At 59.3% G+C, this 14,410-nt stretch overlaps 1 protein-coding gene across 5 annotated transcripts in view; it reads right to left on the bottom strand.

The window, feature by feature from the left end:
* NAV1 (neuron navigator 1) overlaps window positions 1-14,410 on the bottom strand; it is a 209,923-nt gene that overhangs the window by 146,486 nt on the left and 49,027 nt on the right. For 4 of the 5 annotated variants that reach the window (XM_072831401.1, XM_072831402.1, XM_072831403.1 and 1 more), the window contains one exon: window positions 1,733-2,536. The exons of the other annotated variant lie outside the window; for it this stretch is intronic. In XM_072831401.1, the coding sequence (XP_072687502.1) occupies window positions 1,733-2,536 (804 nt within the window). The remainder of the gene's footprint in view (window positions 1-1,732; window positions 2,537-14,410) is intronic. 5 annotated transcript variants of the gene reach the window in all.

The raw sequence follows: 14,410 nt of genomic DNA, 5'->3' as shown, positions 1-14,410 counted from the left end.
TAAGTGAAGCCCTGACCTTGAAAAGGGAGCTGTGCCCTCTACTTTTCTGAGTCCCTAACACTCCCTTCCCCTCCCCAGGAGACAGTCAGAGACACTCAGTTCCTCTGCTCTAGCACCGTCCACACCCCTTGCACATCGGCCTCTAAGTGGCTGGGGAATTTTCCTCCGGAGCCCGAGCCCGCCTGCCTGCCTCCTGCCTCTTCTTGCCTCACACACCATTCAATTATCACCTCCTTCAGCTTAAAGACCTCTCCTTGCCAGTCCTCTAGCACAGGGTCCCCTTCCATTTTCTCCACGGCCCTCCTGATGCCTGGAATTAGGTCTCTGCTATCTGTCTCACCCCGCTGGGCTGTAGGTTCCGAGCGGGCCGCCCCCCAGCGCAGGGGTGACACTGCCCTTTGCAGGGGGAGGCTGCCCTGTTGGCTTGGGTGCCCCCAGCCCCCCGACCCGTCCCTGCGGGCGTGGGGCCTTCAGGACAGGGCTCTCTGGGGCCTTCGCCCGTGCAGCCTCCACGGCCCCCACAGAGCCCACCGGCGGCCTGCAGGGGAGGCTCCCCATCCACGGCTCCCAGAGGCTCCTGGCCGGTCCCCCCCAGGGTCCCCGCCAGGCTGCGGGGCGACACCCGCCCCGCCCCTCCACACCCGCCCTCCACGCCCCTTCCCAGCCCCCAGCGGGCCGGGCAGCCTGCTCCCCCGGGAAGCCCGGGTCCCAGCGCCCGCCACGCAGCCACCGCAACAAGTCTGCGGACCAGGGGCCCCCGGCTCCGGGCCTCCCTGCCGCCCTCCGCAGCCCTGCGGCCACTGTCCCGCGGGGGGCCGGGGCTCTCCGGGGAGGGCGAGCGCAGTTCCGGGGCCCGCTCCGGGTTTTTTGCATAGACCCTTCAGGCCTGGAGAACAATGGAGCAGCCCCGCGCTTCCTCCGCCCGAGCGAGCTTTGTTCCTCCCTTCCCGCCCGCTCGGCTTCCACCAGCCAAAGGGCAGAGGCTTCCCCGTCGACCGCGAGCCTCGAGCCTCGGCGCCCGGCGCAGCCCCCTCGGCTCTCTGCGAACACCGGGGGGCAGGGCTTGAGCCGGCCGGGTAGGGACCTCGTCCAGATGCGCGCAGCTGCCCGCCCGGCCCGGCTCCGGGCCAGGCCCCCACACCCGGGAAACCCGACGCGCGCTCCCGCCGGGATCCACAGAGGAAGCGGAGCCGCAGCTCTGCTCTGCTCGGGGGCCAAGCAGCCTTCACATCTGCTTCCCCCCATCCGTCCTCTAGATCCGGGGCTCGGTGGCCTCTCCCCAGCAGTGATGCTGGATGCTGGCTCGCCAGGCGCAGGGCGGGCGTGACGCAGCCCGGGTCTCCCTCCGCCCCAGGTCCTGCCATATTAGGGCTCCGGGCTTTAGAATTGGAGGAGGCCAGTGCGCTCCACTGCCGAGGCTCTGAGACCCGCACACCATTGTCCCGCCTCACCTCGGGCAGCGGGAGCGGGGCCTGGGCTCCTGCCCGGTGACGTCTCTAAGACGCGCGTTAGCCCTGCGCCTCTGCAGGGAGGCCGGCGGCCCTGCACATCTGGGCCCAAGGCCCCTCTCGACCTGAGCCAACGGAGCCCCCCCCCCCAGGAGGAGGAGGGGGAGGGGGAGGGGGGAGGAGAGGAGGGGGAGGGGAGGGGGCTGGCTCTCCCCACACCTTCCCCCAGCTGCCCAGGGGAGAGCCCGGGGCGGGGCGGGGCGGGGCGGGGCGGCGGGACTCACCCAGCATCTGGCTGAAGAGCAGCTGCTCCAGGTCTCCCAGCACCGTGACCACGAGCTCGGGGTCCACCTTGAGGAAGGCGCGCTCCTCCTGGCCCTTGGCGGCGGGCGCGGGCGCCGAGCCCTTCTGCGCCTTGGCCTTGCTGGAGAGCAGCTCGTCGTCCGACTTGCCGTCGTCGCTCACGGCCGCCTCGGGCGCCTTGCTGAGCGGCTTGACCTCGGCGTAGGGGCCGCGCGGGATGCGGCTGGGCTTCCCCAGGCCGGGCGCCAGCGGGGCCAGCGGGGTCTTGGCGCCGGCCGCCGGGCCGCCCTTGGCCTGGAAGAGCGAGTGCTCCGACTTGGACAGCGTCTTGGACATGAGCGGGGCCTCGCGGCCCTTGGCGCCCGCCTTGCCCAGGCCCTTGGGCGCCTTGGCCATGTCGTCGCTCCACTCGGGCTCGTACAGCTGCAGCTTCTTCTCCGAGTCGGTGAGGAACGAGAGGTTGGTGAGCGACTTCTGCTTGCGCAGGTTGGAGGCGGGGGGCCCGCCGGGCGCTCGGCCGTCCACGCTGCCGGACTTGAAGACCTTGAGCTCGGCCGCGCCGGCCTTGGCCGCGCCGCCTCCGCCTCCGCCGCCGCCGCCGCCGGGCGTCTTGGCGCGCTTGGGCAGCATGCCTCTGCCGTCCGCCGCCGCCCTGCGCCCGGCGCCCCGAGCCTCGTCCGCGCCCTCGTCCGCGCCGCCGCCGCTCAGCTCCAGCTCGGGCTGCGCGCTCTTGACGCCGCTGCCCAGCATCCTGCCCGCGAGGAGCGCATGGACGATCCGCGCGTCTGCAGGCCCGGCGGGGCGGGGGCGGGGCGGGGGCGGCGCAGGGAGGAGGCGGGGAGGGAGCGCGGGGAGCGGAGCGGAGGGGGGAGAGAAAGGACGGAAGGAGCCGCGAGGACGCGGCGGGGAGGGCAGGGCGCGAGGGCGCGGGGACAGAGAGCGGGGACGGGAGCCGGGAAGAGGGAAGAGCGAGGCCAGCGGGGGGCGGGGAGGAGGGGCGGGGCGGGGCGGGGAAACACAAATTAAAACGGGCGGAGCGACCCAAGGACGCGGGGGGCGGGGGGCGCGGCGAGGTGCTGGGGCGCGGGTCCCGGTCCCGCCGCCCGCCTGGGTCCCGCGGGCCGAGCGCGCTCTCGGCCGCCGCCGAGGGGAGGCTGCGGCTGCGGCTCGGGGCGCAGGAGGGAGGGGAGGGGAGGGGAGGGGAGGGGAGGGAGGGCGGAGGAGCCACCCGGAGGAGGGGAGGAGTGTGCGCGCCGCGGGGAGGGGGACGCGCGCGCGTCTATTTCTGGCCGGGGAGGGGGCGGTGTTTGCGGCCCGAGATCCAGGGGCGGGGGGGGCTCCCACCAGGTCTGCGCCCCGCTCTTCACGCGGAGGCGGCACGGGTCCTGGGAGGGCACGGAGGGGGGGTGCCAAGCATCCGTCGAGATGCTGCGGGGCTGCGGGGCCGGAGGAGGCCGGCAGCGGGGCGGGAGGCCCTGCAACCAGGTTGCTGCTTCCCCCACCCCCACTCCAAACCGCTGCGGTTTCCCTCCAGGAGACTCCCAGTTCCACCTCACTGCGGTCTCTGAGGCTCTCGGCTGCCCTCCAGAGGTAGGGGGCACTGCCAGGGGTCGGGCACAGGGGACGCGACAGGCCCACTGGGGACGGGGCTCAGGGCGTGGAGGAAAGGACCAACCCTTGGGATCAGGAGCCTGGGCTCCCGGCCTAGTGGAGTGCGTGACCTTGTCAAAGTCATTGCACCCCTCTGGCTGGCCCTCTTCTCTGACGGTGGTTCTAATACCAGCTTACTGGGGAAAAGGGCTTTGGAACTGTAAAGCGCTTTGTCAAACCGAGGAAATCAGGTGGAGGCTTAGCGCCGGTCCCCTGCGGGCCTGACCTAAAGGGAGACTGCAGAGCAATTTAAAAAGGCAACATTTTCTTAAGCTTCCTCCTCCCTCCCACCTGGACTCAGGGAAGAAAGATGGAGTGGAAGGGGTAGAGGCCCAGAGGGAGGGAGCCAGCAGCAGCCGGCCTGGGGCTGTCCCTCAGTAGAGGGTGACACTGTCCATTCTCCCACGGCCTCCCAAGTCAGTGGTGCCAAGTGGCCTGAGCAAAAGGTTCTCAGGCAAGAAAGGGGGGGGGGGGGGACAGGGGAAAGCAGAGGGGATGTCTCTGGAAGCAAAGCTTGCTCCAGAAGAGGCAGGCCGCAGATGGGGAGCCACACACTGGGGACTGTAAAGCCCTAAGAACACTTTTTTTTAAGTGTATCTATGTTTTTAGTAATCTCTACGCCCAACGTGGGGCTCGAACTGATGAGCCTGAGATCAAGATGTGTATGCCCTTCCAACCGAGCCAGCCAGGAACTCTTTGCCAGAATGTGCTACCCATCAGACTATCTGCCGACCCCGTCCCCAACCTCCCTCTCCCTAGCTTCCTGCCTGTCCCCTTAGAAGCTGGAGAGCCCAGCGCCCGAGTCTCGTGGCTCACCCACTCCCGTAGTGCTAATCATCACAGCCTGCCTCGTGCGAGAGGTATTTGTGTACATGTCTGTCTCCTCCACCAGCACTGCAGCTTTCTGGGTGCAGAACCGTGTCTCTCAGCACCCCGCATGCAGCAGATGCTGCAACTGTGTTAGTCAAATGAATCTGGAGGCCCAAGTGCTGTACGCTCGGCCGTACCACCCTACATGGCTCTTGGGTCCTCCTAGCGCCCCCAGGACTCTCCCTTCCGTAATCCCGGGGCTGCAGTGAGATGCCACAAAATCTGCAAGGAGAGGGATGACCAAGAGGACGTGCTTCCTACCACAGCACCAAGAACACAGAGTTTTCAAGCAGAGGGGTGTGTGGTAAGAAGCATGGACCCCCGGCTGGGCCTTGGTTGACACAGAGAAACATGGAGAGTCCCCCGCCCGCCCCGCCAATGTCTGGCAGGGAGTTCAAAAGAGACAACACAGATCTGGGAAATAGCATCCTGACCCCGTGAAAAAGCAATGTCACATACACCAACACTCTCTCAGATGGAGACACACAGGGATGTGGATACTATCTGCAGGATGACAAGAGACTGAACCCCAGAGCAGGGACCCTGGCTGTCTCATTCAGTGCTGCAGCCCCAGAGTCCGGCCCTTCCTTAGCAGGTGCAGGAGACCTGTGAGCACAGGAGTGAGAGGCCGTGCTGTTGGGTGGAGTAGGTGGAGGAGGTCCTGAAGGCTTCCTGGAACCCGGAGCAGGATCAGTAGGGGAGGGTTCAGGCCAGGAGAGCAGGAAGCCAGAGGCTGCCCAGGCTCACGCCCCACGGCCTCAAAGGAGCAGAGGAAAGGGGCTGGGTGCAAAAATTTACCAGAACATCCAGGGGGCACATGCAGGCTGGCCTCAGGAGTCTGGACCTGGCGCTTAGGAAGCTCTGGTGAAAGGGACTTAGGCGGTATGGCCCCAGCACCTGCCGGGGTACAGGGAGCACCCAAAGGCTGGGGCCAGGCCTGGGATTTGCTCTCTAGGTGCTTATGAGGTCCTCGCACTTATGCCCAAACAGAAGATCCCAGCTCAAGGAAGGGACCGGGCCCATCACTGGTGCCAAGTCTCTGGGTAACCACGCCCTTCCTCCCTCACCCCACGGGTCACCTTTAATGAAACTGCAAAACAATCCCTTCTTTAATCCTCATCCTTACTCAGAGGTCATTCTCTAGTTTGCAAGACACACGCCTAGTTCATCACATGGGAACCTCACCTTTCCTAAAAATAGCAATTTGAGAATCTGGGGATACATGTTCTCTGATTTACCAGGTTACTGTAGCTCTTGCTTGTCCCTCTGTGCTCTTTCCCTGCGTGTGAAATCAGCTCCTCTTTAGTTTAGTGGGTTTTTTTTTTTTTTTTGAGATTGTATTTATTTATTTGAGAGAGAGAATAAGCCAGGGGAGAGGGAGAGGGAGAGCCAGACTCCCGCTGAGCAGGGAGCCCGGTGTGGGGCTCGATCCCAGGACCCCGGGATCATGACCTGAGCCGAAGGCGCACACTTAACTGACTCAGCCACCCAGGCGGCCCTCAGCTACCTGTTAGTAGACACGGGGAAATTAACTGGTTGCCATCTGGCTGAAAACAGTGTTTCCACTGTGGTCCACTGCCCCCAGCAAGCCTGACACGGTCTCCCCTAGGTTTATCTGGCCCCCCATCTCCTGTGGCTTTCTAGCTTTGTCAACCTTCAGAATTGCTACGAAGCACTACTCCACTTGTTGCTCTGTCCAGCTGCACTTCCATGCCCCCGCGTGCCCACTGCCCCCGGCACATGACCCTCCTCTCTGCCCTCCCTGGCTCCTGCATTCCAGCCTGGCCTCTTCCCTTTCTTTACTCCCCTTTGTTCCTGCGCACCTCCTCTCCAGGGATATCCCATGCCCCAAATCCCCAGGTCCCTTCCTTTCCTTCAATAAACAGCTCCTGAAATTCTACTTCCTTCAAGGAGAGAGAACTGTCCAGAAGAGAGGCGCGAGGCCCCCACCATCAACTCCCTCCCGCAGGAGGGGCCACCTGACAGTTCATGAAATGGAAAACACCTTCCACGCTCGTCCCATGAGTTAATTCAGTGCTAATCCCCTTGAGCGCGAGTCCTCTCTCCATCCACCCGGTACTGCGCATCTTCCCACTGGCACTCTCTGTAAAGGGCTGTGCCATGGCCATGTGGTGGCCTCTTTAAAGAGTCATCTTGGCATCCTGGAACTTTCAGACACTCCCTAATGCGACCTCTCCCTCTCTCTGGTTCTTTTTTGATTCCTTTCACATCCCTTGAGTTTCCCACCATCCTCTACTGCAGTGGGAGCCTCTGCTACCGTGGCAACAGCCATTCCAGTATCAGTCGATAAAACCAATATGTGCAGAATGTTTCCTCGAGTGATTCCTAAAAAGAGAGGGACCTGCCCTGTCACACTGTTGCCAAACCCGCCCCGAGCCCCTCCTACTCTGCCCTTTCCTCTTTCCCCAAGCCGAAGAACAGATAGAAGAACAGATAGGCCGGGGATGGTCCGATGAGAGAGATCCTATGTGGTGAGGGAGAGGCCTGGCTGGGCAGGGAGCAGGTACCGGTGACGGTGTTGTCAGCGCCCTGTGGAGGGCAACTGGGTCCTGCCCAGTCTCTAAAGAGGAGGCGGGGAAAGAGGCCGGCTTGGAGTCCCAAAAGCCCCCAATTCCAGGCTCCCAAGAACCACTCCTCATCCATCCCACTCCTCTATCTCCAAAGGCAATGGCAGTTTCTGCGATGGGGCAAGATGAGTGATTTGACCACATGTGTTGACCAAGAACTTAAAGCAATCTGAGGAATGAAGATACAGGCACACAGCCAAGGAAAGGCATGCTGTGTGATTTTACATTCTCACACCATGTGCTGGGGAACAGATGCAACCCAGGTTGTCTGGGGCGGGGGGGGGGGCGCTGGGAGGGTCTATGGGCTCTCCCCATTGGACTGGAGAGGGAGGAGGAGAGAAAAAGGTAGAAAGGAGAGGTGGGCTGCCCCCACCCTGTTGACCTTGAAAGGTGACTTTGGGAGAAGAGGGGATCTGAGGGAGGGGGGAGTGGGCAGGTGAGTCCACACGTGGCTCCCTCAAGAGCCAAGTCAGAGCAGGAAAGAATGAAGAGGTTTTGTTTTTTTTAACGTTTCTTTTTTTTTTTTTTTAAGATTTTTTTTATTTATTTGTTCATGAGAGACACACAGAGAGAGGCAGAGACACAGGCAGAGGGAGAAGCAGGCTCCATGCTGGGAGCCTGACATGGGACTTGATCCCAGGACTCCAGGATCACATCCTGGGCTGAAGGCGGTTCTAAACCGCTGAGCCACCCGGGCTGCCCAAGAGTTTTCTAGATATCTGAGCCCACAGTCAGGATCTGGAAAGCAAGAGCTAGGCACCTAGTCCCATGACTCTGCAAGCCCAGCCAACCCACCCTGGGTGACAAGCACCCTTTCTAAGTTGGCTCTGCTCAGATCCCTAGGATGAGGTTCTTTCATCACCTCCCTAGCAGATTCCAATACCTATGCCTCTGTGGAAAGCCCTCCAGGATTACTCCCCACCTCCTTCTGCCTTTCCTCTGCCCTGTCCTTCCCCTATGTCATTCCACCCATCAGCAGGGACTTCGTGAGCACCCAAGGCCGGGCTGGAGGCTGCCAAAGTGGCTGGGGCTCAGCAGCCTTGTCTGCATCGGACCACAGCTCCCTAGGGCTGAGCTCCAGTTCTGGGCCAGCTCCGAGGAGGGCCGAAGGACAGACACAGATTCCTGCCCTCGTGGAACTCCCGTTCCAACGGGAGACAGACAATAAATCAGAAAGAAATGGTAGCTACTACAGAGTTCCTAGGAGTAAAACACGGCAGGAAGGAGAATGTGAACTGCCCAGGGGTAGGGGTTGAATTTTCAATATGGTGGCCAAAGAAGGCTTTAGTAAGAAGGTGACATTTGAGGCAAAAATCTGAAAGAAGAGAGGGATATCTGAGGGAAGACTTCCAGGCAGAGGGAAGAGCCCAAGCAAATGCCCCGTGGGAGAGTGTGCCCGGCCCATCAGAACTGCGTGCAGATCAGCGTGGCTGGGAAGGAAGGAAGGAGCAGAGGCAGGCGATGAGGCCCGGGATGTAACTGGAGACCAGGGTGTAGAGGGCCTTCTAGGTCCTTACAAGACGTGGCCTTTCCCTCTGAGTAGGATGGAAGTCACTGGCAGGTTTGGAGTGGAGGAGTGCCGTGACCCAGCTTCCCCCTTGAAGGGGTCACTTTGGCTGCCGTGCTAGGCTCATGGGCAGAAAAGTCGTGACACCCAAGGTGAGAGAGGACAGTGGCTTGGAAGTGGGTAGTGACTCTGGGAGTGCTGCAAAGTGGTCCCACTTGAATTATATTTTGAAACCATTAAAATGTGCTGATAGACCAAGGGGGGGTGTATGGGGTTCGTAGAAATTGAGCATATCCCAAAGATTTGGGCCTGGACAAGTCTAAGACTGGACTTGCCATCGATGGGTGTAGGGATGACTTTAGGAGGAGGTGGTGTTAGAGAAAGGCCTGGAGTCTTCTGTTCTCAGACTTCCTAAGGCCAAGTGGACCTCCTCTAGGACGCCTTCCCTGACCCACCCCCCCACCCCACCCCCCGCCCCGCCCCAGAGTTCGCGGTAACCACTTCAGTTATCTCTGCACATCCGGAGCCAACATTTCTTATTCACTCATTTGGGTTTCCCAAGGATGTATCTTTGGTTGGTCTACTGATTATTAATTTTTTTCTCAAAACCCATCTCAGCTCTTTGCACATAGTGGGCTCTCAGAAATATTTGGTGAATGACGACCAAGTAAATGAATGAATGCGTGACTCAGAACAGATGTGTGGGAGATTGTAAACAGCAGTGACCTCTCGATACCCCACGGCGAGAGACGCTGCAGCTGGTGTGTTGGAATGGGAACCAGGCTCTGGGATGAGGTCCCAGTAACATCTTTTCTTCCTTCTTTGCAGCCCTGGGCCACGGGGAGGCCAATGGACCCTCTCTTTGTCCCTTCAAGGGAAGCTCCAGTTTCTTGAGGGAATGACCTGGGGACAGATCACAACTGAGACCCAGCATGTCCAGTGGCAGGACAGGGCTTCCAAGGCTGATACCTGCTGGTCTAGAGGCCAGTGCTGACCCTCCGTGCCACCCAGGGCCTTCACCACTCTGGCTCCACCGCCTGGTAACCTTGCCCTCTCACGCTGCCTGCCTGCCCTCTGGTCTGGGCCTAATCCCACCCTTGCTCCCCGTAACCCGATGCTCACTGCACCTGAGGTTGGCATGGGGGTCTAGGAGTACAGTCACATTAGAAGTGGCCCACAGACTCCTGGGAGTGGGGACAGAGGATTACTCCCTTGGCGATCTACAGCACCACCAGTCCCTTGATAGCTCAGCCTCATGACCTTTGTCCTGGGGTCACTTCCAACAAGCCCAAGACCCCTTCAGGACTTCCCTGTCCTCAAGTCTTGGAGGTCCCAGTTCTCTTCTCGACTTGCCACGTGGCCTTAAGAGAATGCCTCCGTTCTCATGTAATGAAACGTGTTCTCATTGATCATGTAAGAAATCTGGGGGAGGTGCAGAATGGGGAATCTCTACCCCCTCTGCTCACGGCCTTAGAGCAGGGTAAGGCCTGAGGAAAACACCTCATCTAGAGTACTCTGAAATTGCACTCATTTAAAATTAGATCCCTGTGCTCCTTGGGCTAATAAAGAGACCAGGATAAGAAGTCTTCGATGTTTCCCACATGTGTTTGGCTTGCGTGTTGCCATGGCAACTGTCCCATACACATCTACAGGGGTGTTCATTGCACACTGGGCTCCAGACGAGGTCTGCAACTCCCAGGTACGCTGCCCTTAGACTAGGACCAGCCTGGATCTGTTGTCATGGCAACCACAGGCCTGCGAGGGGGAACGAAGTGGAGGGTAGACTGTGTGCGTGCAGCTGTGCCTGCGTGTTGGCCGCAGACCCGCAAACCGCCTGTGTGCATGAATCCTGTTATATGGGAAAACCTAGAATCAAATCTGACGTGTCCATGCAGAGCTGATTGTTTTAAGGTCACTGAATCACAACACTAAGTGGAACCTCAAAGATAACGCTCAACGTTCTGCTTTAGAGCAAAACCCACCCATTGGTAACAAATCCTATTACCTCGCTGTGAGCCAAGGAAACCCAAAAACCTGATGGGAAAAAAAAATAAGGTCCAAACCCGGTGTTGTCTGGCCACCGCTGTGATATTACTACTGCAGAGCATAACTTCCGAATCTGTGTTCACACACTGGTGTGAGGAGGTCCACAAAACCAACCATCAAATACGTGTTTTGTGTTGTGAATGTGTCCATCTGTCTGGGGAGACATATAATGCTAACCGGGTTCCGAAAGAGGTCCTTGATGCCAAAAAGTGAAAAACGACTGTAAGAATAGGGAGAAACTCTCATACCCATCAGACCCAGAACCAGCTTGGCGGGGGGGGGGTGGGGGGGGGTGGGGGGTGTGGGGGGGTGGAGGACCTTCTCACTACCCTGGAGAGAAAGACGTTCTCGCTCCATGGCTAAACCCATTCTCTCAGTTGGCATCCCTGTGCTTTATTAGAGTTTTTGCTAGGTTTTTAAAGAGACGTTAAATCTAACACAGGAACGCCATGGACTCACATTTCATTGAATTTTAATAGAATAATCACTGGCAATTACTTAGTATATAAAAACTGCTCTGCAAATGTTAAGCATAGTCTTGGTGTGATGGGTGGGAGTTTCAAAGCATGATGAGAACGTTGCCTTTCACCCAGCCTGATTTCGTCACCAGGAGCTTCCTCCTGCCTCCATGGAAACCCGGATTCTCAGGCAGGAAGGATGCAGTGAGCTTGCTGGGTCAAGCTCCCGGCCCTGGGCTGTGCCACCTTCCACTTCTAATGGGGCTGAGCTCTCCTCCTGCTTGGAGGCTCTCTCCTATCTCCGCGACCTCGATCATTCTCACCATAGAACACACTCACTGGCTTCTCCAGCCCTCTGTGAAGGTGGAATGATTTTCTCAAGGGAAGGGAGGACTAAGCCTAACCATTTCTCTGTCCTTCCCCCTCCCCCCAGGCCTTGGATGACCCCACACTCCCTGACCTTCCCTCGCCCCGACCCTTTAATCATCTTCAGCTTTCTCTGGAGCACAGGACTCCCACTAGCCAGCAGCCACACGCAGGAAGGCGGGTGTCTGATTCCTTCCGCCTCTTAAAGGACTCAGGACCAGGAATATTATGACTTGGGGGTAATTCTCAGCACTTAATCTTCCTGGTTATTGTGTCTGTGACGCTTACTCTCTTCAACTGGCTCTCCACCCTCCCCGCCCCAGAGCTCCTTCTGTGTTCGCCTGCTGAGCAGCCTTATTGTGGGTGGGGGAAGTGTCTCAGTGGGGGACCCTAATCCTCTTATCAAGGGGATGGGGGACACACTGGAAGGGGGGGAATGCTGGGTTCCGGTTTCTGCCCCTACGGTGGTGCCAGGGGGAGGGACTAAAGCCTTGACTGGAGACCAGCGCTCCTTGAGATGAAGCTGCCTGCAGGCTCTCCATCTGCCTCAGGCCTTCCCAGGGAGACTTTGTTTCTTGGAAGTTATGAAGACGATTGGCCAGCCCTTGCCTTCCGGGGGTGGGACAAAGGCCTGTGAAGCCCAATCTTTGGGGCATCACTGAAGTGGGGTTTCTCTGGATTGGTCATGGAAGTTTCTCTCCGTTGGTCATGGAAGGACATGGTGAAAGTTTAGCAGATAGTTCAGGTGGCTGAAATTTCCAGCAGCCCCAGCGGGCCCCCCCTCCCATAACACTCTAAAGTTGCATGGGGTGGTCAGATCTGGAGAGGTTCCTAGTAACCGGGCCCTCCTCCTCCCCAGTATCCTCCCCTTATCCTCAGGACCTTCCCGTGGCCCACAGGCACATGGAGAACTAAACGAGGAGTCAGGGTTTCCCAGGAAGAACTCAAGTGGGGAGAGCTGAGTCTCTAGAAACCTGCCAGGAGGAAGCTGAGTCTACGTCATGTACAGGGCACGGGGGGCAATTCTCTAGAGCCATGGAGGAAAATTTATCACCTTCCTCTTCTCCTCTTTCCTAGTATAAAGAGTGGGACGCCCGGGTGGCTCAGTGGTTGAGCATCTGCCTTCAGCTCAGGGCGTGACCTCGGGGTCCCAGGATCGAGTCCCACATCGGGCTCCACAGGGAGCCTGCTTCTCCCTCTGCCTGTGTCTCTGTCTCTGTGTGTGTCTTTCATGAATAAGTAAATAAAGGCTTAAAAAAAACTTAAAAATAAAGACGAGGTGAAGGGGGGTGGTCCACAGACTGCTGTCGTTGATATTCTTAGATGTCATGAAGCCGGAGGGAGCTCTGTCCTGCTCTTTGGGATGAGAGACACATTCCCGAGCCAGGACTTCTCGAGGGCCACCGTGCAGGTTATGCATACACAGCTGCACAGGCTGTACGCTGCATCACGAGGGCAGAGGCCTTTGCCTGTTTCATCCATGGTTGGACTCCAAGGTAGAGCAGTGCCTGGCACATTGTAAGCACTTAATAAAGATTTGGTGGAAGCATATGAGTTTCCTCTGCAGTTGGGTAGTATGGAGGCCCTGGCTTTCTCGGGTGGAGCAGGACGCGGGGAAGCTAGGCCTTGTCCGTGTTGTTTGCTGAGTATTCATTACACCTTCTAAAGTGGGAGCAGTCTTGGGAGGTACGGATGTGTACGTGGGGTGGGGGGGTTCCAGGCTGCCCAGCCTCCACTATCCTTGACATTCCACTAACATGGCTCCCACTGGGTCAAATTCACTGCTTGGAGCTTAATCCCATCCCCAGCTAAAGGCTGTCTTGAGAAGTCCCTCAGCCTCCTCCTCCCTCCCCCTTCCTCCTCCTAGGAAATAGAATCCAGATCCCTCTGGTTTCTATTTCAAACTCCTCCAGCAGGGTACCTCAGATGACCTCACTTCTCTGGCCTCTCCCTCCGGAGGCCCCTCCCAGAGTTGGGGCTCTGTCCTGCTGGCTCATCCCACTGCCCCTCCCGGCCTCCCCGGGGCACCCCAGGGCTTGGGACATGTTCCCCTCCAGCAAGGTCACGGTGCGCATGCTAAGGGCATGGCCTCTGAAGTCCAGCTGCCTGGGTTCCAGGCCTGGCCGGACCCCTGCGGCACGTCGCAGCCTTTGGGCATCTGTAAAGTGGGCACATTGGCACAGCGCCCCCTCCGAAGGAAACAGTGACGATACGGAGCAGCTGCTATGGATCAGTGCTCCCCGGAGCCCTCTAGCTCCGTTGGTGTCCTGGGTCCTCGGGCAGCCCTAGGAAGGAGGCACCGTCATCGTGGAGGCACAGAGACATCAAGTGACACACCCAAGGCTGCACAGCTCGCGAGTGGCCATGGGACGAAGCAGGGGGTCGTGCGACCCTCACATGGTTGTTAGAGGGGCTGCAGGTGCTCACCGGCAGCGCCCGCGTCCAAGGAAGCCACGGCAGGCGTCCGCTGTGGCCGCGCAGGATTATTACCTCCCGTCCCAACTGCTCGAAGGCTCCTCGGTCCCAGACAGCTACGTGCTTTATCCAAACGGGGCCTCCAGGGACCCCCGACCTCCGGGGCCTCCCCTGGCCTGGAGCACACGGAGCCGCCTGCGCCCTGATGACACAGCTAACGCCACCTGCCCCTGAACTTGGGCTGTGTTTTCTAGTCAATTGTCTGCACATCCTCTCTCCACGGATGGCTGGGACATCAGGCTTCGCTCAGCTTCAAAGTCTCCAGAGGGCAGGGAACATGGCAGTGTGAACTCAGCGTGAAATGACACGGGCCTGGGATGACAGAGGAGCCGGGGACATCCCGGGGCTTGCTCGCGTGGACGGAGATGTCAGCAGGACTGTGGCTCATGACCCTGTTTCCTTCCCCACAGGTTTTGGAGGTTAAGGGAGGCAGGGGGCAGATGACCCCACAAGGGGCAGCAACGGGAAGGCGGGCGAGTGAGGGTGGAAGGCGTGGCTTTCTGACAAGCATGGGTTCAAATCCTGGCACAGCCCCGTCGCCGTGTGTCCCCAGACCAGCTATTTAGTGGAACTTCCCTGGGAGTAACAGCACCGCCTGCAAAGGGTGGCATGAGATGCTCATGAAGGACTCCCTCCAAAGCATCCAGCCCCGTGCCCCGCATGTAGCAGGTGCTCAAGAAGTGGCAGTCGTTGTCACCT

This window comes from Canis lupus, chromosome 6 (genome assembly GCF_048164855.1).
Source record: "Canis lupus baileyi chromosome 6, mCanLup2.hap1, whole genome shotgun sequence".
NCBI classification, from domain to species: Eukaryota; Metazoa; Chordata; class Mammalia; order Carnivora; family Canidae; genus Canis; species Canis lupus.
The sequence above is the reverse complement of the archived record's forward strand: the minus strand, read 5'-3'. Positions and strand labels throughout refer to the sequence as shown.